The sequence below is a fragment of the Lepisosteus platostomus genome, chromosome 14 (genome assembly GCF_059453375.1).
Source record: "Lepisosteus platostomus isolate fLepPlt1 chromosome 14, fLepPlt1.hap1, whole genome shotgun sequence".
In the NCBI taxonomy this organism is placed as follows: domain Eukaryota; kingdom Metazoa; phylum Chordata; class Actinopteri; order Semionotiformes; family Lepisosteidae; genus Lepisosteus; species Lepisosteus platostomus.
Window position 1 is genome coordinate 25,657,768 of NC_142624.1, and position 25,550 is coordinate 25,683,317.

General features: G+C 39.8%; 1 protein-coding gene across 5 annotated transcripts; it reads left to right on the forward strand.

Annotated features, from left to right (window-relative positions):
* The first annotated feature begins 493 nt into the window (after positions 1-493).
* On the forward strand, positions 494-24,752 carry LOC148649080 (WAS/WASL-interacting protein family member 1-like). 5 transcript variants are annotated; one of them, XM_088605246.1, is made up of 8 exons: positions 494-657; positions 14,929-15,019; positions 17,282-17,411; positions 18,615-18,791; positions 19,183-19,956; positions 20,125-20,316; positions 21,573-21,686; positions 23,909-24,752. In XM_088605246.1, exons 2-8 carry the CDS (start codon positions 14,966-14,968, stop codon positions 23,959-23,961), a joined length of 1,494 nt encoding a protein of 497 aa, XP_088461372.1. In that variant the 5' UTR covers positions 494-657; positions 14,929-14,965; the 3' UTR covers positions 23,962-24,752. The 5 variants fall into 5 exon arrangements, with proteins under 5 accessions (XP_088461372.1, XP_088461371.1, XP_088461374.1 ...); XM_088605248.1 differs by lacking the exon at positions 494-657 and adding an exon at positions 6,242-6,393; XM_088605247.1 differs by lacking the exon at positions 494-657 and adding an exon at positions 6,375-6,511.
* Positions 24,753-25,550: the final 798 nt, after the last annotated feature.

The window sequence follows — 25,550 nt, forward strand, 5'->3', positions numbered from 1 at the left end:
TATTTTCCTGGCGTTCCCTGAGAAAGAGGGAAAACACGCTATACTAGGCCACAGCTCTTGCTTTGAGTATGCAGATTATCTCCCGTTAATCGAATCACCATTCGATTAACACAAGGAGTGATTAGAAAGGTGTTTTCCCATAAAACAGAAAGCTGAATGCGAGTTAGAATACGTTCTAAATAAAAAAATAAAGTCATTTTCAATGAAAAAATACTGCCCTGTCTTCCCTTGTACTCCGATTTTTATTTTTTGGTGGAAAAACAGCAAACGCCTACATTAGAATGTGCTTCATTTTACCTTATAGTGGTAGAAAATGCAAGTTAATAACGTAACAAGTTTAAAATCATCCAAATGCAATAGAATTGGTCAAGACTGAGAAATGTTTGTTTCATATTTCTCTTTTCAGTATACACTTGTCTCTCTCTTTTCTAAAAATAAAAGTTTTTTTTTCTCAGAAAATGAACAAGAGTCACATCTGGAAACATTGCATCACTGTGAAATGTCCCGGATTTGGGAGAAGCAGAAGTTGCTCTGCAGACGAAGACTATAAATAGCTCGCTCCGACCAAAATGCCCCGTTTTCTGAATCTGTAAAGACAATTAAACAACAGTGAGTGATGTAAGAAAACTGAAAACTGAAAACAAAAGAAAGTGACAGGTAGGCGTACAAGACAAAAGTTTCTACTCCAAAATGCATCTCTCCTTTTAACGGACGCAACGTGTTGAACGGAAATAAAAAAATAACTTGTGTTTTTATAGTGAAAGGAGTGGCAGAAGTAGTTTAAAGAGACGTGAAGTCGTAACCCTGTAGATAATCGTACCAAAACGGGAAATGATTTCAGAAAAGTGAATCCAGAACGTTATGAAAACCGAGACATTGTTTGCATTAAAAACATATCTTAATAAAAGAGGCACACGGTGCGCAGAAACCGCTACACAAGTTGGAAATATTCACTGTAAAGACCAAAGCAAGAAGTGGAGTAGACATGTGTAGGATTTTTACCAAATTCCATTTTTGCACGAATTTAATGTTTTGTTCCCTGTAATGTAAGTTCTGAATGACGCGATGCAACTGTTAAAGGACTTAATGTCTGTGACAACTGTAGGATTCGACCGTTTTGGGCTCGCCTCAGCGTTTCTACCGAATTCACCGGCTTTTTTGTTACCACTTTTTTAAATTGGCATCCAGGAATTTGTAGATTGTTGCAAGGATGCCATATTTCAGAGCTGATTTAAACAGTTATTTGTATTTGTTGATATTATATGCGACATATAACGGAATTAGTTAAAAATGACAAACATATCTGAGCGATCATATTATGGTTGTTTACAGCTTATAGTTGATGCATCTGTCTAATGAATCTAATAATGTAAGTTTTTTATATTCTGATCATGTTAGCTTTGACAAAAATATACTACAATGTGTAGTTTGGGGGAAATGAAGTTACTTTGTAAAGGAGTTTATTTCTGAATGCATGTTCTTCCATATTCTTATTAATTTTAACACAACTTTAACCTTTTGGCAGTAACTTGTAACTATAGAAAACACAACGTTGTGTTCTCTTTCTTCTCTTTTCAGCATGGAATAAACCTATTACTTGTTCCTTTGCAGCTTATGCATGCTGACACAGCTACCCACCTGAATTACTTGTAACTATAACCTATTACTCTTGGAAATAGTAATAGTGTTTTCCCAACACTGACATAAAAATTGTATGATGCACACAAGTGTTTTTAAATGTAAAGATGTTGTAGAATTCAGTCAAAGTAGGGAACAGCGGGAGGGGTGGAGACTGTATATAGCAAAATATTCAATCCAGTTGGTTAGCTGACATTGGCCACAATCTCCCTACACAGTAAAACAGCTTCATGCTTTGTGTTCTCCTTTTTAATAAGGATATAGGAAGGAGTTTGATCACTGTATTACGTTTCATTTTGTAGCAGGTCCAATAGGTGAGAAGTTTAACATCTATGATAACCCTTGCAATGTTTGTAAAGCCATGTTTATTTGAATAGGCCTTGATGTTTGGTGGTTATGTTGCTCCATTGGTACCTTTGACTTTTTTATCATTTGCATCTGTTGTATAGTGAAAGACTGGAGAATGTCTATAGCATATTTCTGTTTTAATACAGGCCGTGTAGCGCAGTGTTCTGAATTACAACCTTGCCTCCTTTTCTGAATGATATTATATACCTGTAGATACAGAATGTGAAACACAAGGTCTTTGAACTCGCATAGTCAAGAATTCAGTGTTTCATTTGATGTTTTGAAACGTGTTTATAAGACAAATTTTCTATTGGGGAAAAAAATAGGCTTAGAATTTGCCTTGTATAATCTTACACCTCTTGACTTCCACACTTAAAACAGGATTGCAAAAGCAGTGTAACAGTAAAAGTTCTGCTGATGCCTTGTAGATATTGTATTATAAGTATATTCACATACTTTTTAGTTTTTGTTCCCCTTTGTCTGTTTTACTGTACTAATATGACAGTTACTATAAATGCTCACAAAGAAAATGCTGTGTGTGTGTGTGTGTCCTGTTTAAGCACATTAACATCTCTCTGCTTTTACCAGGCTACAGTAGATTACAGGCCTACACTATCTCTGCTGGTCCGGCTTCAATCAGTGACTTGAATTACAGGATTATTATCACGGTATATTGCATCAAAAGAGAAAAAGATGTAATAGCTGTTAGCTATACAGTGGTTGTTTGTCAGCGATGTTTTATCTTTCATAGATTGACAGGTGCAAGGCAAGTTGTTAATTTACCTGCTCCAGCTGATCAGTGTATAATTGGTAAAAGATAAAGAAGCTTCAATGGGATAAAGAGGTACTGTGGGCGTTTCCCACAGAGCAATATTGTTCAGGCCAAACTTATTTAATTTTTTTTCTTTTATGAAGTAAACAGGAAGTTACAAAAGTGTAAGCTTAGGCTGAGAATGTGAAAAAGACTAGGGCAGGAGTCTTAAATTCAGTTCCAGGAAATGTTAGCATCTTCTGTTGTTTTTTTTTGTTTAAACCTGGGTAGTCAATTAAACACTATGTAAGAACTATGTTAGTGGTTTTACCTTGATTTCTTTAGTGAAGACCATGTTTACAGTTTCTGACATTTTCCAACTTTTGACTGCTCTGTCAGCTTTGCAGAAGTGCTTTTAGGTAGTAGTGGTCTGTTTACCTAATCATCTTCCTGGTTAGACATTTAAAGGATTTTCTTCATGCCTTTCACAGTTGATTGTTCAAAATACTCGCTTCAGCTCATTAAAGGAACAGTTATGTAGATCTTTATGAAGTGCAGACTTCTATGCAGACATTTTGGAGTCTACTTAGAAGAAGATAATTAGTTAAATAACCGGGCCCACTATGTAACTGAGAGCTCAGGTGTAACAAAGCCTAGAAGATGCAAAACCCTCCAAAAACCAAGTGTGAGACACCTGAGCTAAGGGTTGAACGCACTGATCTTGAGTTCCATACCTAAAAGTTCTCTTCAGCCTATTTTCTGTCTTTGGTTGGTTAAAGGAAGGCAGATCTCTGATTCTGATCTAGAAATTCATCCCAGCCCGCTAATATTGAAAGAATTTTAAAAACAATGGGATTCCCTTGCTATCTGAATCAGTTACATAGAAGTGTCAGTTGGAAACCAATTGTGATCTTGCCAATCACCGAATGTACTCTTCTCTTTACTGAAGCTGTCTTTATGCAAAACTGTAAAAAGTGCAAATTCATCACACTAGGTAAGACAATAACCTCGCGCTATCTTGTAATTAAAGAACATACGGCTACACACATAGTAAGTGAACCAATTCATCTGAATTTTTAAAATCCTATAGAACATCTTGATTCTGTTTCAGTGTGTTAGTGTGATAAAAGAGAAGTATACTGAAAGGCCTGTACCGGTCGGTATTCTGGTGATTTGAATGCACTGGTTATTGTTATGCAAAAAGTGCTTGATCTATGTGGACTGAACTGAAAGAGTTTCTTTTTCTCTCAGTTATGTCATAATTTGTTAAGGTTAAGAAAAAAGAATTTTTGCTGCTCTATATTTTGTTCCGCAAACTAGTAGAGCGTTTGTAGAATAATTGTTAGTTGCACATCTATGTGAAATTGAACGTTAATGGCATCAATTATGTGTTGGTTATGATCTTCTTAGTTAGAACGCTCTTCCCAGCCATGTAATGAAAGCAGAAATATTGGAGTGTTTCAGGAAGAGTCTGGGTGAGATCTGGGATTTAATAAGCGAATGGACCTCTTGCTAATTTGATCTCTAAGAGACCGCCTCTTATTTATGAATTGGCTTCATTACTCTGCTCTCCTCCCCACTGATAGCTGATGTGTGGTGAGCGTTCTGGCGCACTATGGCTGCCGTCGCATCATCCAGGTGGATGCTGCACATTGGTGGTGGTGGAGGGGAGTCCCCATTACCTGTAAAAGCGCTTTGAGTGGAGTGTCCAGAAAAGCGCTATATAAGTGTAAGCAATTATTATTATTATTATTATTATTATTATTATTATTATTATTATTTGTGACAAGAGTGAAATGAGTGAAGTGTGTTACCTTACTAGAGACCTTCCTCTTGCAGAATTAAGTCCTTTAGTGACGAGTTCCCTAAATTGCTGCTTTGTTAATTTTGTGGTGCGTCATAATGAAGGTCATATTGGGATAGTGTTAATGTTTACCCCAGTTTGGAAAAATAAGAACTATGTTTCGTGGTTTTACCTTGAGTTCTTTAAAGAAGCAGTTTTTTGTCTTTGGACTTCTCTTTCGGCTTTGCAGAAGTACTTTAAGGTAGTAGCGGTCAGGGCTCTTGACTTGCCACTTGATGGTTATGGGTTCAAATCCAAGGTCTAAATGACACGATTTCAAGTTCCTTTGGATAAGAAGCCAAAGAAACGAATAATATTTTGTAACATCAAAAGTGCGAAAATTGTTAATGATGGAATTCCAAGTGCTCTTAAAGCCACTGAATGATAATAGTATTTTTACTAACTAAAGGTTACTGAGGTTATTAACGAGTACAGGAATGTGTGAAGGAAAGCTGTTGAGCTTTGTGCTACAGCTGTGTTTTGATAAATTGGGAAATGTATATGTTTGTATTGTCAGAGGCCAAGAGTACAAAAAAGTGCCTCTTGGCCGAAACTGGTCTCAATTTTCGCAACCGAATATAAAACTACTCTACTTCAGTGTACAATCCCTCTTGGACCAAATGGGAATTCTAGGTTTGCCTCAGGGTTATCACTTTTTTAAATGGAAAGAGTTTCACCTGTTGGCACAACCTAAATATATTGCTTTTAATACAGAGAGGGACTCTCATTCAGAACAGAATTTTAATTTGGGTAAAAATGAATGACTTTTTAGCTTTTTTTAGCTTTTGCCATTGATCTTTTTTGTGTACATGTTTGATGTTTTTTTTGCTAAATCTGGGTAAATGTATTGCACTGCCTGCCAGGTCAGCTCAGACCTCTGCCTTGCTCTGTACAGTACATAGAGATTCAGCAGATAGCATGACCTGCAAGCCACACAAGTTTTATGAACACGATACGATCGGTGAGCGGAGTGAAATCTTGTTCAAACTTCCTGTAGAACTGTAAAAGAGGCAGGGTCAGACAATCAGTTCTGGTAAACGGCAATATTAATGCTGAAGGCAACCAAGTAGGCTGTCCTTTCTGTGAATTGTGACTGGTCCATTGTAGTGCATGAATTCATTATTGCTTACTCACTGACTGCAAGGAAGAAAATAACATCTTTTTAGCCATTAAGAGCACAAATAGTAATGAAAAGGTCTCTATATGATGGAGTTTCTCCCAGACAAAAAACCTTCTGTACTTCACTGGTAATGAATATGTGGCTGATGGCAATTTGATTACAATACTCAGAGGTTAGGATAGTTCAGTGTTGAGACTATTAACTATAGAAAACCCAGTGGAAGTGCTTTTACCATCCTATCTAAAAAGGTAATATTCTGGTTGCAAAAGGTCCTTAAAAATCTTCTATAATATTCTCTTAGCCTTGGTTTAGTGGGTTTATTTTTACCTTCAAGGAGAAAGAATTCTGACAAGTTACTTTTTGCAACCTGTAGAAAAACCAAAGCGCTTCTTGTAAGGGGTTCTATGTTCTCCTTGGTCCGATCTATGAGGTTTCTCTGGTCACGGAAGCGTCTAGGTGCAAGCGATGGTGAACTGGAGTAGAAATCTAGCCGTGAATCTTCAATGTAGAAGGATGCCCTAGACTGGCTGGAGATCAGTAGCAGGGGAAGGTGATTCTAAGCGGCGCATGACTGTGAGCAGAGCTCAGAGAGAAGAGAGCACAGTGAGGAAGTGTGACGCGAGGTCTGCTGGTTACAGGAAGCCTTCACCGACGAAGGAACTAATGTTAGTGAAAGCTGCTGAGAGCACTAAGGTGAGCATTTCTAAGGTTTTTTTTTTGTGTGTCGCACGAACAATCAGCATGCAAAAAGAAAAGAAAAGGCCTTGTTTTTAATTTTCCTGCGGCTGGTACTGGACTCTCCTATAATAACGCAAGTATTTTAGTTTATATTATTATTCTTTTATTTAATGGCTAGTAACTCTTTGTACCACCGTCATGGTGTTTGAACCCTAACCACAGGAGGAACTGAAATATAGCAGTCCACCAGAAAGTGGAACTTTGACTTGTACTATGAAAGAAAACAAGGAAATGTAAAGAGGTATCAAGATATTGAGTTAGTTCTCTTTTATCATGCCGTTTATTTTTTTAATTTAAAATTAATTCTGAAATAAAACTGTTTGGCCATCGGTGAACTAAAGTATCAGTGAACCCAAAAGAATCCCAATACTCTTAAGGTTTTGTTTGAGCAGTATGCAGCAATTCATTGCTAATTGATTGAATATATTCGAATATATATCAAATACATAATAAATTATCTGCATTCGTAGTTATTTGCCTTATTTAATTGTTTGCCAATACACTCTTATGTAGTAAGACCAAACTGGATTAGCTTCCTGGTTTATGGAGTACCTACTGTTTTGCGAATCGGTCTCTTTTGTTCGAACATTGTGTGGGGAAAACCAACAGACAAACAGCCAGCTTGTTAACTTCCGCTGTCTTCAAACCATAAAAACGTATTCCTTTTGGTCTGGGGTAGCATGCAGGACCAAGTGGTTGAAATTGATGGTGAAACTGTTCGACCCACTGATTTGCATCATTTTCATTTTTTTGCGTTATTAGGATTTTTTTTTTTTCCAGAAAGGCCACTTAAGCGTGTTAAGTAGTATACCTTTGTGCTTGAAAACACAACTCTTTTGCCGTTTCATGCTGTTTTATTACTGAAAAGGATTGTGAAATCTCGGCGGCACATCCTCAGGTGCATTACTTGCAGATTCTTTAACTGCCGTAAAATGAATTTAGCTGGACACTACTGTATTGCTTAGGGGGGTCTTGAACTGCCATGGGATCGTTAAATGAGCAGGTTAAATGGTCGACAACACCCACAAAACATAATAACGGATATGACAGGAACAGTCATGTTGTAGACTTCTCAGACTCTGCAGCAACAAAGGGGGTGACAGGGATACAAAATGACATACAGTACCAGCTTTGGTGTGCCACACCTCAGCAAATATACAGTAACATTGGACAGCAAATATTAAATTCAAAGTTTTAATCTCTACCTGATTAGTGTGTAAAAACATAACCATTTGAAATATTTAATACATTTGCTAACTGTAGGACCTATACAAAGTAAAACTTAGTTTTAAGGGAAACAGGTTTGTGTGGTCATAGGTTAGTGAAGGCAAGACAAAATGTGTAACTAGAGATATCGGTTTTGCCCTTTTGATAGGAAACTGTAATGAAGTATATAGTATAATAAAAGTATTTTATTGAATAGAACAAAGTAGGCTCTTTTTGTGACTTTTCATATGAAAATGAGTGGGTGATTTCATTTAAGAGGAAAACTAATTACCTGTTTTAACCAATGCATTTTCAGAAGCAACTATTATTAATATAGCATTGTGGAAAACGCAAAAACATTTGACATAAAGCGTTGCATGTATGAGTTCTAGTACAATAAATCCTTATAGATTAGTAAAACTCTGCCATAGGAGTAAAGTGGAAACCGCTCTTCCATGTTGCTTTATTTTTATGTAATGTACTGTATGTTAAACAGCTGCCATTTAACTCATTTTAAGTGTGCAAGCAACAGGCCATTGAACGAAAAAACTTCTTAAATATGTCCCAAAGGGGAAGCACCTCCTATGGGAAATCCCATGTTCTGTTTCCATGACCATCTGCAGAAGTTTTGCTGTATGTCCCACTGCTTGATGGTTTTTTGTTTTTGTTTTACAGAAGTATTAAAACAAAAACATACTTTAAAAAGACAACCAATCCACAATGGCAAAATTCTAACTTTCAAGCTGAGAAAGCTGCATAGGTGGGGGGCTTTGTATTCAGTCTCTGGAACGTTTGAGTAAGCCTGGTCACCTACATGTTCATAATGTTAATTATAAGATCTAAGCGTTTGATTCGAGAATCATTTCAAAACTGTCGGGCAAAAGCTCCACAATTTAGAACGTAGAACTTGCACTTTGGTTGAAACGGGACTGTTTTTTTGCTCTGGTGACAGGAATAAACCGTCCTTAGTCCGCCTAAGGGCTGCAGAGTATCTGTGTTAGAGGCAGCAGATCGGAGACAGATGTACAACCAGACAAACTGCCAGCATTTTATTGTTGGCAGAAAAATAGAGAAATGTTTATTCACATCCCCCAGACTGTAAGCTCTGAGAATGCCTTTTCATTTTGAATGTGCTGTATCCGAGGGAATGCTTTTTTTTTTGGGTTGTTTTCATACAGGATGTTATTTGAACCAGTCAGCAAAGATTTGGACCGTGCTGTCTGACTAACTGCCATGTACAGGGGGGAGAAAAAAAAGCTATATAAGACATACTGCATCCCATTCATCGCTTAGCAAGGAACGTAGCATAATAGAAACCCAAGGCTTTAAACTGCAAGTCCACCCACGGAAGATTTTGTCGAGATTCGTTTGAGGCAGAGCAATTGAAGCTTCATATTTTTTTACACCTGAGAACTGCAATACAATGAAAAAAAATGGTGTCAATTCAGTATCCTCTTTGATGCGGCAAAGACCATTTCAGCTTCCATTCTATAACTCAAACCAAACAGAAGAAGGGCAAGGTGCTACTGTAACATGAGGATTCTGTGAGAATGACATCAGCCTTCATCTGCAACTACACTTTCTCCAGCGTAACTTCACATGTAGGTTTAGTTCTCTGGCAGGCTGTGTCATGTAACCTCTTCCAGGCCTGGAGGGGATTATTATCGGGACCTCATCTTTGTTCTTTTTATGGCCTTCGAATGATATTTGGGGCAGTTCTAAAAAGCATCTGAGAAATATGCCGGGTGAATCGATGGAGGAAACCAAGTGTATAAGACAATACACAGCACTTCACATTCCACCAGTATCTTGCACGTGCTCAACAGCCCTCACCCAAGATGTTGTGAACCCGGATGTCGCCAAAATAGAAAACTTCAGACCATGTTTGTCTTGGTGACATCCTATTTTTAAGACTGATCTTAATGGCTTATTTTTGTGAAAGCAAGCTATGTGGGATACTAACTGTACGTTTACTCAGTGATGCCTACACACGACTACACGCAGCCCACAAGCCTTTTCTAAAACCCCAGATAGTGCTCCGTAGGTCTTGTTTGAGACAAACCTGCTGTTTTTACATAGTGTCATGACGCGTACTAGTAAGAAGTGAAATAGCAGTGGCATTGCTAAAGAACTGCCCCCTTGACATAAGCTATTTCCTGAAATACATGAAAATGATATTAAGGTGATTGAAATATTCTGGTGTCAGTTTGTGGATAGCAAGTGCAAGTCTTTGTAGGTGAGGTAACCTTTTACAGTTTGCATACTAGTCCTCCCCTGAGCTTACAGATTCTACTGAGCAGCGCTCTTTCGCTCTGATTTATAGTCTTCAGGCGAGCAGGTTTGTAATGCATGCTCGATCGCTCGGAAATAGTGATGCACCCGCAGAAAATCATTGCAAAACTTTCCTTTCAAAGCTAAAAAAAAAACTGACCTTAGTGTTGGATTTATGATTATACAAAAAGTATCCCTTAGCAACAGCTTGTGCAGTATTTTGGCAGTAGAAGGTCTGCGTCCAGATGGATTATGACTCAGCCTGTTAAAAGCAGCTAATGAAATCGTTAGCAAGAAAAAAGGGGAATATAATTTTTTACTTTTGTAATTGGCAAGATTTTGAATTATTGGCTGGTGGCGTACAGCTATCCCATCATGAGCGGCATCGCAGGGGATCATCTACACACTTAAGGTGTTACCTGAAACATTACCTCGACCCTGTGATCTGCCCTTTAGAAGAGGATTGTAAAGTCTCCATTCTTGAAAAAACTGATAAGAAGCTCTGATCTCTCTTTCTTTAAATCAAGTTCTATCTCCGGCATTCTAGCCTAACAATTCTATGTTTCCCGGAAAAAAAAAACATATTCCGACTTGCATGCATTGCTGACCTGATTTGTTTTGACGTTAACAGTGCTGTGGGAACAGTATACAGAGAAGACGTCCAGCAGTCCTGAAAACAAGTGGTGCCACTGGCAGCTGGTTAGATGAGGAGCACAGCTGTCGGAGCAATAATGAAACAGACTCTGCTGAACGAATCTGTTGTGGTTTTTGTTCTGTTCTTCTTTCCCCACAAAAACATCATTTCATAATTTCTTTTTGAATTAATAGCCGGTTTGTGGTCATGCCACTAGTGTGGTGGCTAATTTTCTTTTGTACTAAAGGGGTTTGGATGTTTCTGACACAGGCAGTACCTGTCTTGCTGATGTTTAAACCTGTGAAATGGCCTGTAGGTCATCACAGCTCTTGTCCTGGGGCTGAGAGGCCTGTCGCCTTGTGGTGAGAGAAAAACTAAAGAGAAGAGAAGCTAAGAGATCTACTTCTTATCCAAAGGAAGTCCCTGTCTTCAAATTTTCAACATTTCTGTAGTATTCAATTATGTATCAGTAACAATAAAAATCAGAAAATAGTATGGTTACTGGAATTTTATTACACATATTGATTAGACAAATTTAAGAACTATTTGGAATCTTTACTGGCGGCATATTGCATGGCTTTTTTGCAATATAGAGAATCATTTATGTACACCTTTATTTTTTGAGAATATGTACACAATATTTATCTGTTGTATGGCTCTCCTTGTCTCTCATACACACAATGTCTGGAAACTTTTTGATCCGATATCCACAGCTTAGTTCACTGAATTTGATACCAACAGATTTGAAGAAAGCATCATCTCTTGCTGCATTGGAATATTGCATTCTGTTAAAAAAAATAAACACATCGATTTGTTTTAACAGTAATTGAAAGAATATTAAATGAGGCTTCCTCTGCTCCTGCAATGTGTTGGTTGTTTGTGAGCAATGCTACTCTCTGCCTGTTTGCCTTGAGGGTGGAAAAGGAAGATGAAAGGCAGACATTTTAAGAGTGTAAACTGCAGTCTGAGAGTCTCAAGCAAGATGCTTCAAAGGGCAGCTCAGCATGAAAGGCAGTGCCAGCATGATGCTCAGGCACTTTTTCCCCTTAATTCAACACCAAGAGCCTTAGCAGCTGAGGCACTTTCTGTCAGAGCCACATTTCTAGAAGAACATTAGGAAACAATTACAGGAGGAAAGTGCTTCAGTAGCGCGAGTAGCCTTTTACGCTAAATTTGGAGCGTTCGGTGTAATTCTAGCATCTCCACAAAGTAAGGGAATTTCTATGCAGGCTTTGTGGTGGATAGTCCTGGATGACTTTTTTTTATATAAATTCAGCAGAACATGCCTTGCAAGTACTTTCATTGAAAATCTGACGAAGGAAAATGGTACGGATGGGTTCCAGATTGACTCCACTCTGCTGAATTATCGAGCACCATCTTTCATGGTAATGCATGAAAAGGCCTATTGTTCCAGATATTCTGCTAATGTTAGCAAGCAGCATGTGTGTCAGTAGTGCAGGCGTTCCTCACAATACTCGATATGTCATGCGGAGTCTGGCCTCAGGGACTGGGTTTCAGCTCTGAAGAAAGACATTCAGGAGCTAAAAATAAGACTCGGACAGACAAGAATATTGAAGTCAAGACAGTCCTTCCACGTCAGCACACAGGATTTAGAGACAGATTCTTTTCATCACTGTTGAAGCTTGGTATTTATATCACAGACAATTAACACTACAAAAATAAAAATGTTGCCGGAAAAAGGGGTAGTTGATCATCAGGTCTAAGGGTTTCAAAATCTTGTCTGTATTGCGATATGAAATGATTATTCCAGAAAAATACATAAAAGGAGATTTTAAAAAGTGAAGGCATACCATTGCTTTGTTTTTCCTGACCTCTTGTTCTTTTGGATATTCAGGTGTAGACATTTTCTGGTATCTCCCCTGATTTAGTTACGTGTCAGTTGAGGTTTGTGAGAAAGTGCCTCTACATGAAAAACAAGCTTTTTTTATACAGTATGTCATGTGTGGTCGAAGGCATGGCTTCTTCACACACTACTTTTTGAAAGGAAGCTTGGGAGAGTTCCAAAAGGCGGTTAGCAAATAGTTATGTCCAATTATCTGGCTGGGCTCGGTACACATTCAAATGAGACAAATGGTATCCCAGAGCAGTTGCAGCAGTTGCAGGTTTATTTTTGTAAAAAGAGAGCAGCTTTCAAACTGTGGCTCACTGACTGCAGCTGTCTCAGTTCTGAGAAAGGAGCTGAGTTCAGGGTGGTGTTTTACTATGGATACATGTACACATTCCAGGCTGATTATAGTAAGTAGGTTATAATAGTGGAGGACTCTGAATTTAACCAAGGTTTAATGAATTGCAGGTAGAAATATTCTATTTGGTACTCAAAAGTGTTTGGGAAGAATTTCACTCTTCGATTGTAACAAAGGCAGAACAGTTGGTACTGTTCTTCAGAATGGATGTGGCCTTAAAGAATGGAAATCACTGTTCCCTGAGAGCTGGTTTAATGAGACGATCTCCTCAAGTACATTGGAGAGGATTCATTTCTATAGCGATTTTGTCAGTACTGGGGTCTGTTTCTTGAATGTTTTGAAAATGACTGAGGTTTGTTCATAATTTTAGTCGTTTGACACATCCGTTCATTTTGTGATTACTGACATCCCCAGATTTGGACTTTTTCTTATCTCAACAAGAAAACAGTGTTTTTTGTTTGTGCTTTTGTATGTTAGCTAAACATTTTCAAAATGTCTTCAATAAAATACTTTTTGATTGTATCCACCTTCAAAATTCATCTTTCTGCCCTCTTTTCAATATATGCTTACACCCATATGCCAGTTCTTTGTCTCCAGGGTTTATTTTAGTTAAAATATTTAATAATTTTCTGGCCAAGTGCCAATTTGTCACTGGAAGATAGGGACCCCGTACATGCAGCTACTTCTACTTAGGTGGCAGAGGAAGTCTGAAGACTGGACAGAGAGAGCTTTGTGAAGTAAAAATAACAAGTGCACTAATGCAGGAGATGTGTTAATTCTGAAAGGTGGGAAAACATCCACCATATTTAAATGTCATTTGTCAACACAAACCTCTCTTATATTCCAGGCAGAACAATTTTGTAGGAGATTTAAATAAAATGCATTGTTCTCTACGTGGGCATACACTGTAATTAAAAAACATGGTCATTTTAAGGAAGAGTTTAATGCCTCTTTAGATGAAGGCATGCAAATTCCGTCTATTGGTTAAAACACTTAATATTGTTACTATGAGGTGTTGTTTGTTTGGCTTTTTTGTGCTACAGCGACTCGCAGTAGGCATTTCTCTGTAGTACAGAGCAGCAGTGCTGCGAAGCAGAAGCGTTAAGCAGCAGGATGGCTTGTGGGTTTGGTTGAAGCACGGATCTTCCTGTTGACCAGTTTCACAGGAAGTCAGAGGCCTAAGTTAAACCAGTCTAATTCGTTTCAGTTTGACATGCAAATCCAATACTCTTGTCTTGTGAGCTCTTATTAATGCGTGTTCTGCAGACAGGAATTACAAAAACAGTACAATTTAAATGCATTTCTATGCAAAGTAGTCTTTCAGGAATCCTGATGTGTCTGTTGAAAATAATTTAAGAATTACACAAGGCAGTACTGGCTAGGTCCCTTTCCTAGGGCTAAATATGAATTATTTTTTTTGTATACAACTGTGGCTTCTTTCGGCTGTTTTATAGTAGGCTTTTTATAATAGTCAAACCCAGGGCAGGAGCAAGATCAAACAAGTGAAATTAGGTTTTGATTGCTTATTTCTCATTTTTATTTAAAAAAACAGTTTTTGTAAGGCTGTACCTACATTATCATTTCCTTGTGAATACACACTATTGAGTTCAAAGCGCGAGTAATGCTTGCTAACATGCTTGCAACAAAAAGTATTCAGAACCTTACAGACCTTCAGGCACCATTGCAAGAGCCCACTTTCAGGAAGTGGATCACAAAACAAGATTGATTGTAATGACTTTATTTTAATTTAGAAATGAAAGGTCTTTGCGTGCTTCTTCAACACCGTTAATGACGAGAGGAGTAGACAAATTGTCTTCTCTTATATTGCAAGTCTTTATCCGGCTATTCAAATTTGCTAATGATCAACGCTTGCTTATTATATCCCCAAAATATGCATCAGATGTCATCAGAACATTATTCCCAAAGGAACGAGTAACCTACACTAGAATTTTTTTCATTAATCCAAATGACACAATTAGGTTTTTTTAGATGAATAAATCAGATTGCTTAATACCTGTGAAAAAGATTTCCGTAAGAAATTCTGATCCCCCCCCCCCCACCATGAAAACTAAAGTGGAACCACAGCTCAGCTCCAGCAGGTGCATAATGAAGGTTGCTCATCGAATCTCCCAGATGAGGAATGAACAGGTTGCCCTTGTGTTTTCTGCCTGGCAGGAGTAAGAAGCTTCAGAAGGAATACTGAGGAGAGAAGATGCCTGTCCCCCCCCCTCCGCCGGCCGCCCCCCCTCCCCCCACATTTGCTGTGGTAAGACATCACATTCAACATGCAGATATTAAGCTTTTTAGGGCATCGTCATGAGACAAAACTATGGGACTGTCGTGCTTGTAGCTTGTTTTTTCCTTGGCCTCTCCCCTCATTTGTTCACTTTGAAGCTTTACTCGTTTAGAACCGCCAATTGCCATTTTCATATTGCAGAACTACAGGCTGACATTGCCAGTTGATTTCGGCATCATCTCCATGGCAACAACCCCTGTATCTGATACAGCGAGAAAGAAAACGCTTAGACGTGTTCGTCCATCACGCCAACCTCTTGATCTATTCAAACTTTGACATGTACCTACTGGAAGAGGGGGGCATTATTATTTATGTTTGGCTGATGCTTTCATGCAAAGTTACTTATATTTGTACCAGTTTACACAGCTGGGCGTTTTACTGAAACCATCAGAGAGAAGTACCCTTGAGTACAGCACAACACGACTGCCTGGGGTTCCAAGTCACAGCTTTCCAGCTATGGGTTTAGAGCACTAACCACTTCTCCGCGCTCCTGCATCTGTCTCTCACACCTGTGGGTCCCTGACGACCTGCAGGAACTGTTATCGTATGGGGAGCTGGGAAACCTCTGGCCAGCTCATCCCAGCTCCTCCCTCGTGTTGTGCAGTCCAGTGTATACTGCCACCTGGGTAATCTTAGTTACAGCTGGCAAGCGACACGACCCATGTCTGGCTTTATGATATCTGACCCATAGTGGTCAGTCTGAACGCTTTTGCGGATTAAACCACTCACAGCCCCCACACTTATTTTTTTTAACGTGTTGAAAACTAAGAAACAAAATCCCAGTTTTAGGTTATCTACACATTTATGTTTTTGAGTTAAAAATGTTGCTGTGGTCACCACAATTGCAGGCTGTATTTACACAGCTGCTGTGTTCCAGTGGAAAATCTTGTCTTGATTTTTTTTAAGGAAATGCAAGGCAGCTGAAGATGTCCAACTTGCAAGAAATAATTAAATTATAAGACAAACGAACTGTATCAAGGTTTCCGGTAATGTGAATGACATTTCTTAATCTGATAGTTCTCTAACACTCCAAGACAATTAAGTGATTTAAGCCTTAGAAATAAAAAAGTGTTAAGATAAATGTACAAAGAAAATGTAAATACATATACATTTGAATATGCATTTATTTGGCACAGCACAATCAATGGCCTCTATACAGATCTGAGCCTTTGGACTTAGAAACTGTTGCACATAAACTGCTTCTTCACAGTTTATTGGTTTGGAATTTCAGGAAACTTTTGTATTCTCAAAATGGACATAATCTTTCTAAGGATCAGAGCGTTTAAGGGCAAAATTAAGCTTTATACAAGCTTCATTCTCAAACAAAAAGTGTAACATTCAGAATGGCTGGCACCCCAGTATTAAAACTGATTTTAACTGCATTTATCCTAATCAATTAATTTGGTTATTTCTTTTGGGTTGTATATGTGACATTTATATTCAAGTTTTTTCCTTCATTCCATGTGTCATCCTTTAAGAGGTCCTCTTAATTAGGTACCCAAAATGAGTAGATACAACTCACTAATTGAGCATTAAAAAGTAGAAAAGTTAGCATAAATAGTACCAGCTTTTATCCTTTCTATGTATGTAGGACATCAAAGCATAGATTTGAACATTTTGAATTGCAGTTGTTTTCTTCCTAAAAATGAAGAAACATTTTTTTGTTCTGTGTGATATACTTTCCTACCGACTGTACTTGTGTATGGCATGCTTGGTTGGCAAAGAGACTCCTCCTTTTCTTTACAGCGCCATCTGGTGGTAGATCTGGCCGAATTCGCTCTTAATTCTGACAGAGCGACAGATGCTCTTCCTCCGAATTGTGCTACTACCTTTCCAAAACGCCACTCCCTGCTGCTTCATATCACTGCCAGCTTAATCCAGCAGACACATGGGTTTATACGTAATGCAGCACTGAATAACATTTTTCTTTTTTTTCCAGCTAGTAGTGAGTGTGTGAGGGAATAGTTACTATTGCCTTTCATTGTATTGCAAGTGTACAAATTAGAGAACTTGCAATTGCAAGTGAATGGTTCAAATATTTAATTTCAGCTGTGGCTGGTAAAACTGTACTCTTTCTTTCTAGTTTCAAATCTTTTCTTTTTTGCCTGAGGAAAATTAAGGTGAATATCAGAGAGGTGGCGATTTATAGGTTTCTATCTGAAGTATGTCTATATAATTTATTTAATACTGCTAGTGTTCACAATCAAGAGTCATTTTTATTTTGTGTCCTAGGCCAATACAGAAAAGCCTGCTCTCAACAGGTCTGAACAGCAAGGAAGAAATGCTCTCCTATCAGATATAACAAAAGGAGCTAAGTTAAAGAAGGCCGTTACTAATGACCGAAGTGCTCCAGTATTTGACAGTAAGTAAAATGATACTGTTGAAAGCCCCTGTGTGGTTGTGATGGCATTAATAAAGGAAAAGAAAATACATTTCCCGCATAATTTTGCAAGGCATTGGCTAAAATACTTTTTCTTTTTAGATGCAGATGCAGTGGCATCCTACTGTACATAGTATTTATCACCTATTACATCAAATTTCTGTGTGAGCCAACTCGGCCTTAAACCACTCAGTGAAGTGTAGAAAAAGGATTAAATGGTTTAAAAGCAAGGCCTGCCCTGAAGGAAACCTGTTTAGATGATTATGCAGTGACACCTGAGGAGGCCAGCTGTAGTCAATAATTATTTTTGCACAATCAAGCACAGCATTTGGAAAGATAATCGTAGGAGGAGAATTGCATTTTTACCTCCAGCAGACATCATTCAGAATTCTTAAACCCATTCACTCATGGTGAATCCTGTAGTTATAGCTGCAGTTCCAGACAATTATAGCTATAACTGCTGGGAAACAGGTTTACAAAGGTTGCATGACTGCCACAAGTCGGTTAGTTCAGTGTGTCTTTATACCGTCTTCCTGTAACACTCATTCTTGTCTGAGAAGTTATTGGAAAATGCTCCCAAATTGCAGAAGATAAGTTGAGGACCCTACTCTAATTGTGACTTCCAAAAGGTGAATTGTGTAAAAAAAAAAGTACTGTGCCTTAAAAACTTCAGTCACATAAATCCAGGATTAATTAGTAAAGCTCCAGTCTATGATTTTATGCTGCAAAGTATTTGTAGGTGTTCTTGGTTGAATAATGCATCGTCCTATGATTACTGCTATTTATTTCAAATTATTGGATAAAATGTTCCACTCCTTCCCTGATATTAAATCAAAGATTTGTCATGCAATTATGGAAGCATACTTAACATTAGGAATTCCAGTTACTGCCCAGATCTGTCAAGCACCATCTGTAAATGTTCTTTTCAGAGAGAGTAGGTGGCTTGTGTAAGGAAGCAGTAAATATCATCCTGCAAAAAAGGCCAAAGTGTGTGTGATGATAGATTCCAGTGCAACGACACTGGTTTCTCAATTGTTTGTTGCAGGCACAGTGAAATTTCCTGTTTATAACCGGTTTATAACAGTGAGTTCTAGTTTGGACAGTGGTGGCTATTGCAGGCCTATGCTGTGGTTATCAGTCAGTGGTGGTGATCTGTCCAGGTAAAGCCCTGGTTTTTTTTTTCAGAGCCCAAGGGGTCAGGAGGAGGAGGAGGAGGAGGAGGAGGTGGTGGTGGAGGAGGAGGTGGAGGAGGAGGAGGAGGAGGAGGGGGCGGATTTGGGGGAGGAGCCCCCGGAGGACTCGGGGGTCTGTTCCAAGGAGGGATGCCGAAATTGAGGTCTGCAGGAAGCAGAGACAGTAACGGTAAGTGGAATTAGAAAATTGTTTTTCAGGCCTAGGAACAGCCTGGAATGTGTGTTTTTTGTTTTCCCCAAAAATGTCTTGGCAACGCATTTCTAGTTGCCGTGTACTTTAAACCCGTGCTAAACCCATATCATTCATCTGGCAATCTGAGCACCAGACAGAAGCAAAATATCTCTGTCACAAACAGGAAATCACCCCGAAGGCATCGTAGATGTTTTGGATTGAAGCCTTGCAAAGTAAGATGAAGCTGAAAAAAGATGTGTAACACAGGCCTGCTTGTGTACCCTGCTGAAGAAAATGTTGACGGTCCGAAACTGTGAAGAAATACCTGAGATAATTCATTGAATGCTGCGCTCTGCAGTTTTATCTCTGTTTTTATTTTTCCTTGCAGACTCTGGCGGGGGCAGATCTCCATTGCTGCCCCCTGGAGGACGAGCAGCTGCCCCCAAGCCCTTTGGAGGGAGCTCCGGCGCCCCCCCCAGGCTCCCTGGCGCACCCCCCTCCGCCCCGAGGAGCAGCGGTCCTGAGCTGCCCAGAGGACGTGGGGCTCTGCCCCGGCCGGAGCCTGGCGGTGGGCCGCCCCCTGTGCCCAACACCCCTCGGCCCTCTCCAGGGGGCTTCCAGAACAGGGGCCCCCTACCCGTGCCAGGAGGTGGCCGGCCCCCGGGCTCCAGCCCCGGTCCTCCGCCACCGGCGTTACCTAACCGGAACCAGGGGCCTCCTCCTCCTGTACCGGGAGGCTCCCCCTTCTCCCGGCAGCCATCTCTGTCCAGCCCTCCTGTGGCCAGCTCAGGCCGGCCCCCCCTTCCCCCTGCACCTGGCAGGCTGTCGGACGACCGGCCCCCAGCTGTGCCTCTGGGAAGCAGGCCCTCCCTGCACAGGGACGGAGCCCCTCCCCTCCCCTCTCAGAACATCAAGCCCCCCGTCTCCTCGGCTCCTCGTCCACCCCCGTCCTCCGGGGCGCCCCCACTGCCGCCCGGCAGACCGGGCCCGCCGCCCTTGCCTCCGACAACAGGCGCGGACGAGGAAACTCCCAGGCTCCCTCAGAGGAACCTGTCCTTGAATTCCCACGCTCCTGCGCCCCCACCAGGCCGGACCGGCCCCCTCCCACCACCTCCCATTGAGAGACCCCCGCCTCCTGTCCGAGACCCGCCGGGACGCACAGGTAGGAAGAGATGGAATGCAGTCACCTTGCGCGTCGGGATGGCGAGATTGTGAAAGGCTGTCCCCTTGAAGGCCTGGCCTGAATTAACCGTGCTGTGTGCGCAGTGCCCTGTTTCAGAAAACACGCTCTAAAGTCGCCTGTTCCTTACGGCCTCCTAATTCCACACAGGACCCCTACCACCTCCCCCAGGCAGAAACGGAGGGAGCATGAGGTCATCGCCAGCCCCCCCGCCGCCCAACAGACCAGGAGCGGAGCCTCCCAGAGGAGGGCACAGACCGCCTCTGCCCCCTGACAGGCCTGGGGCTCCCCCTCCACCCATGAGGAATGGCTACCAGGACTCCCCACATCCAGCGGGTGGAGGTACAACTGACTGGAGATACCCTCCCTAGAAAAAATCCATTCAAAATATTAATTCACTTTTCACAGCATACTACCTTAAAGTCTAGACTGAGAACAAGAGGCACCTCTTTACACAGAGGGTTGTAGGAGTGTGTGGAACAAGCTACCCAGCTGTTTATCTGAACCCAGTACCAAGGCTTCTTTCCAAAGCTACATGAGCAGCATTTTGTTAAAGAAAACAAAACATTGAATAAACTCTAGATGACATCCTTCCAATAGTAAAAAATGTTGATTTATACTGCATAGTATATGTCCTATACATTTCCTAAACTTTAGACTGAGAACGGGAGACACCTCTTTACACAGAGGGTTGTGGGAGTGTGGAACAAGCTACCCAGCTGTGTAGTTGAAGCCTGTAACTTAGCTTCTTCTTGGAGTTCCTTGGATCAATTAACTACATACTAGCTGCCAGACAGGCTTAATGGACTGAATAACCTCCTCTCATTTGTTTTTAATGTTTTTAGATTCACTGGATTTAATTACTATGCTTAATTTTTAATTAAAAGAGCAGCACATTATTTTTTTAACTTTCAAAAGTATTAGCACTGTTATAGCTGACAATAAGAACAACCTTTTTTTCAAGGTTTTTCAATTGTGTTTTTGCCAATTAGGTTCCAATATCTTGCAAATAACTCAAAGAACAATTTTCTCATTTGTAAAAATATTCACTGTAGATAGATAGCAAGCCCTGTTCAGACACCACACAAAATCAAGTTTCACATTTTAGGTATCATTTTGGTGTTTAACTGGCAGCCTCAAGATCACAAATGTTAGAGATTAAATTAAATTCTGTCAAATTTGTATGTATAAATTACTTGGGTTTTCTAACATACAATTTAGTTGACTTTTTTGGTCTTTGGCATTAGTGTACATTTGTAAGCACACTGCCATCTGGTGGTCCATTCAAAAATATATTTTGGATGAACCTTTGAAAGCAGAAAAATATACGAGAGGATTTAAATTCACCTGAATATATTTTGGAGCTCCAAAAAGAGAAAAGAGAAAGTGTTGCTTTGGTGTTGCTGAACCCATCTCAACACCACTCCTTCAAGATGGAGTCAGAGTGTGAGAAAAGTCATCATCGTAAAAAAAAAAATATTCATAATGTTGTAACTGGGCACTATGAATGTGTGCAAGAAGATTGAAGTTAAAATTGAAAAGGAAAGAAGAAATTCTTATATTCCAACCATTAGCAATAGTTTTTCTGTTTTCAACAGATGACTGGGAAGGCCGGTTTTTCTTCCACCCTCTGTCAGATTTGCCCCCTCCTGAGCCCTATGTGCCCTCCCCGAAGACCTACCCCAGCAAGCTGGCAAAGAGCGAGACCAGAGGTGAGCCTGACCAGCCCAGAACTTGGGAGTGGATATGAGAAGCACTTTTCCTCTGGCTGAGCTGCATTGCTTCCTCCCTTCTTCCTTTTTTGGACCTCATATTGCCGTTTGAAATTCTCCATAGGATGACATTTAAGGGCAGAGTCTTAAATGAGGAACCGTGCTTTCTTAAGGGTTTTTTTTTTTGTGTTCCCTGGGAAAGAGCAATAAAGAAATTTCTCATATCACGTGTTCCAAAAAATTATCATGTGCAGAAACCTGGGGAAATGGCATTTTTGAGATGCAATGCCTTATTGTAGGCATTAAAAATAGAGGTTTGGTAACAGGTTGGCATAGTGGTTAGCATTGTATCCTCACAGCACTGGGGCCATGGGTTCAATTCTTGGTTTCCTATCTGTGTGGAGATTATATGTTCTCCCTGTGTTCATGTGTTTCCTCTGGGTCATTCAGTTTCCACTCGCAGTCCAGAGACTTATTGGTAGGTTAATTGACTTTTGGGAAACGTTTTGTGAGTGTGTGTGTATTTGTGTCTGTGTTAGCTTGTGGACTAGCATCCTTTCCAGAGTGTGTCCCACCTTGCACCTGTTGCTTGCTGGGATAGGCTCTTGCTTTCCAGAGACTCTGTATTGGATAGCACAGCTTTAAAGTGGATGGATGGAATCAAAGTAGGCACATTAATAGACTGAAGTGGTTTTTGACATTGTTTTTCCGATGTCTGAAATCAGAAGGATGGCACAATGAGATGGTTTGTAGTAAAGAACAGAGAGAGAGATGACTTCATGTTCCAAAGCTACATGAGCAGCATGTTGTTAAAGAAAAACAAAACATTGAATAAACTCTAGATTAATCCCTCCTATAAAATGCAATAGTACAATATATTGGTTTATGGCAACCCACTGAAGCTCAGCAGGTGTGAGCCTGATCAGTACCTGGATGGGAGACCTCCTAGGAAAACTAAGGTTGCTGCTGGAAGAGGTGTTAGTGAAGCCAGCAGGGGGCAGTCACCCTGTGCTCAGTGTGGGTCCCAATGTCGCAGTATAGTGACGGGGACATTATACTGTAAAAAGGCACTGTCCTAAAGATGAAATATAAAACCAAGGTCCTGACTCTCTGAGGTCATTAAACATCCCAGGGTATAACCCTGAGTAAAAAGAGTAGGGGTGTAACCCCGGCATCCTGTCCAAATTTCCCATTGGCCTTTACCAATCATGGCCTCCTAATAATCCCCCTCTATGAATTGGCTTCATCACTCTGTTCCTCTCCCCACTGATAGCTGATGTGTGGTGAGTGTACTGGTGCACTATGGCTGCCGTTGCATCATCCAAGCGGGTGCTGCACATTGGTGGTGGTGGAGCACTTTGAGTGAGAAAAGTGCTATATAAGTCTAAGGAGTTAATTTTTAATTACTATATATAATGGTAACAGCATGTCCTACTGTATAATATTCTGACATTACTTCTGAGATAACAGCTGTTGGAGTGTTAATTGATCAATAGTACAGTACCTGTAGAGCTACCGCAGGGTCTGTTTTCTGTTAGTGCCAGAGTGGTTTTCTCAGCTCGGATTAACAATCAACACAATTAAATGTATATTTGACTGGCTACTTGAGAAGCATAAGGTTTGTGTTCAGCAATTAACTTTTAACTTGTAATTGTGTTGTTTTTTTTCTTGAAAATGTAGTAAAAGCAAACAGTATTGTTTAGTGTTTCATTTGTAACCTTTCTGATTTGTTTTAAACATTGTTATGTAAGCCGATGTTTCAGTGGTAACTTGTGTTGACAGTACGCAGCTCTTTGTTTATTTCATCCTTCAGTATCTAAAGCCACATTTATAGCCTTAGCCTTTGTTTAAGATTTGCTAAAGGTATCTTAGCAAAATCTGATGATTGTCTATATGAAGGTGAAGACATTTCCGTTACTTTGTTAATGAGAATCGAGATGCACACCACACAGGAAGCCTGCCAGCGAAGAACATCCCTCTGTGCAACAGTTTGTGTGAAGAATACCAGAGTTAAAAAAAGAAGTAATACTGTGAGAAGCAAGAGTTGTTTCATCCCTTTTCCTGTCAGAATATGTGCTTATAAAGTTGCCATGAGTTAGGTTTTGAAGTTTGCTTTAATTCTCCGGAGTAGTATTACAGCAATTAACAAAATATGAAGAAAAAAAATGGACGAAGTGGTGTCTGTACCTTTTCTGCAGTATTGTTTTGTGTTTTTCTTACAGGCTCAGGGCGAAAAGAAAGGGGGGCCCCCCCACTTCCTCCCATCCCCAGGTGAAAGAAGACTTCCTGTGAGCCGCACTGAACGTCCTGGGAGCACTTCCTGTTTCCATCCCAAAGACACTGTCTGCGGTTATCTCTTTCGGCTTAGTACTTCCATAGTTTTCTGCAGCGAGAACACCAAGAGCGCGTTTGTGCTACAGTGATGTGCAATGCTCAGGTCTACAGCCCACGATTTATAATTATGTTTGACTTACCAATACGAGTGCCTTACATTTCGAATATTGTTTACAAAGTTATAAGACTTGGGGGTCCTTTTGGGTGGGGTTTCTTATGTCCTGGTGAGCTCCGCTATCAGGAGAAGACCGTTTTAAGCAGCCATGATAATTCTGTAAGAACAATTTATTCCCCAAACATCGAAAGATGTTGTTTTTGGTGCCTTCAAGAATTGTGCTAGAATTTACAGGATTTCAATGAAGCAATATACAGCCAGTCTATTCTCATGTAATCTTAAAAAAACGTAGCTTTAAAGGAGCTGACTTTACTCTTTGGAGCCTAAATAGTGCCAGTGTTACATTTTGAATTTGGCCTTTCCTTCATGTCTTATCTTTATTTTGTATGTGAATAAATGGCTATTGAGCTCTCCCTGGTGGAGAAATATTTACAGTATATAAAGTTAATGGTGTCTCTGTAAGTGTCCTACTTATTTTATCTATAAAAAGGTCCTTGAATTTTTTAGATATTTGAAATGGGATGAAACATTCAAAACCTGGGATTATTAACCATACCAATAACAATTTTGTCAGTAGTAGCGAAAAATGAACAAATAAATGAGAATGCTACAGCTGAGCTTTGTCAGTATTTGAATTAATTGCAACCGTTTAAGCATAAAATAATCAGACAATGTTTTTCAGCACAAAGTATTGTAATGCGTTGATTATGTAAAAAACAGTTTCAAAAACCTGTAAGTTCTTCAAAAATATCGTTTTTTTATTTGTTTGTGCATTACAGCCTAAAAGCTGTACACAGAAATGCTTTACCAGCAATTTTTATTTCATTAGGTGTTGAAGACTAATTCTGTATAATAAAAATGATCATGCATCATGGACCTCTCCATTTTAAAATAGCCAAAGTTGCAGATGCAGAGGTTTTCGGCGTTAATGACACAGAATTCCTGTTTTAATGCACAGTACTCCTTTTTTTGGAAATTATTATATTGTAATGATTGAAAGAAAAACAACTTTGTTTATAATCGCTACTTATTTAAATAAAAAGTTAGTTAAAAAGCAAGCAAACAGTATTTTAGTCATGTACATTTGGATCAAATTAAAGGTAAAAACAAAATCTTATCCAGGTCTAAGTTGCAATAGAAATACAGCACCACATTTAGGAGGTCTGATCTGCATTATAATTTGGAATAGTATTATTGTGTGGTCTACACCATGCTATACAACATCAAACATGGGCAGTCACTTGATAATACACTAATCCTATGAGAAGATTAATTTTAAGGTATAGGAATTTTGACATTTTATTTTGCCAGCTTGGCACACATGACAACAGTTCTCATCAAGTTAACAATCAAGATGATTGCAGGTGTTAAAGACATGATTTTGCTGCAAGAACATAGGCTTTGCTGCAACCTAC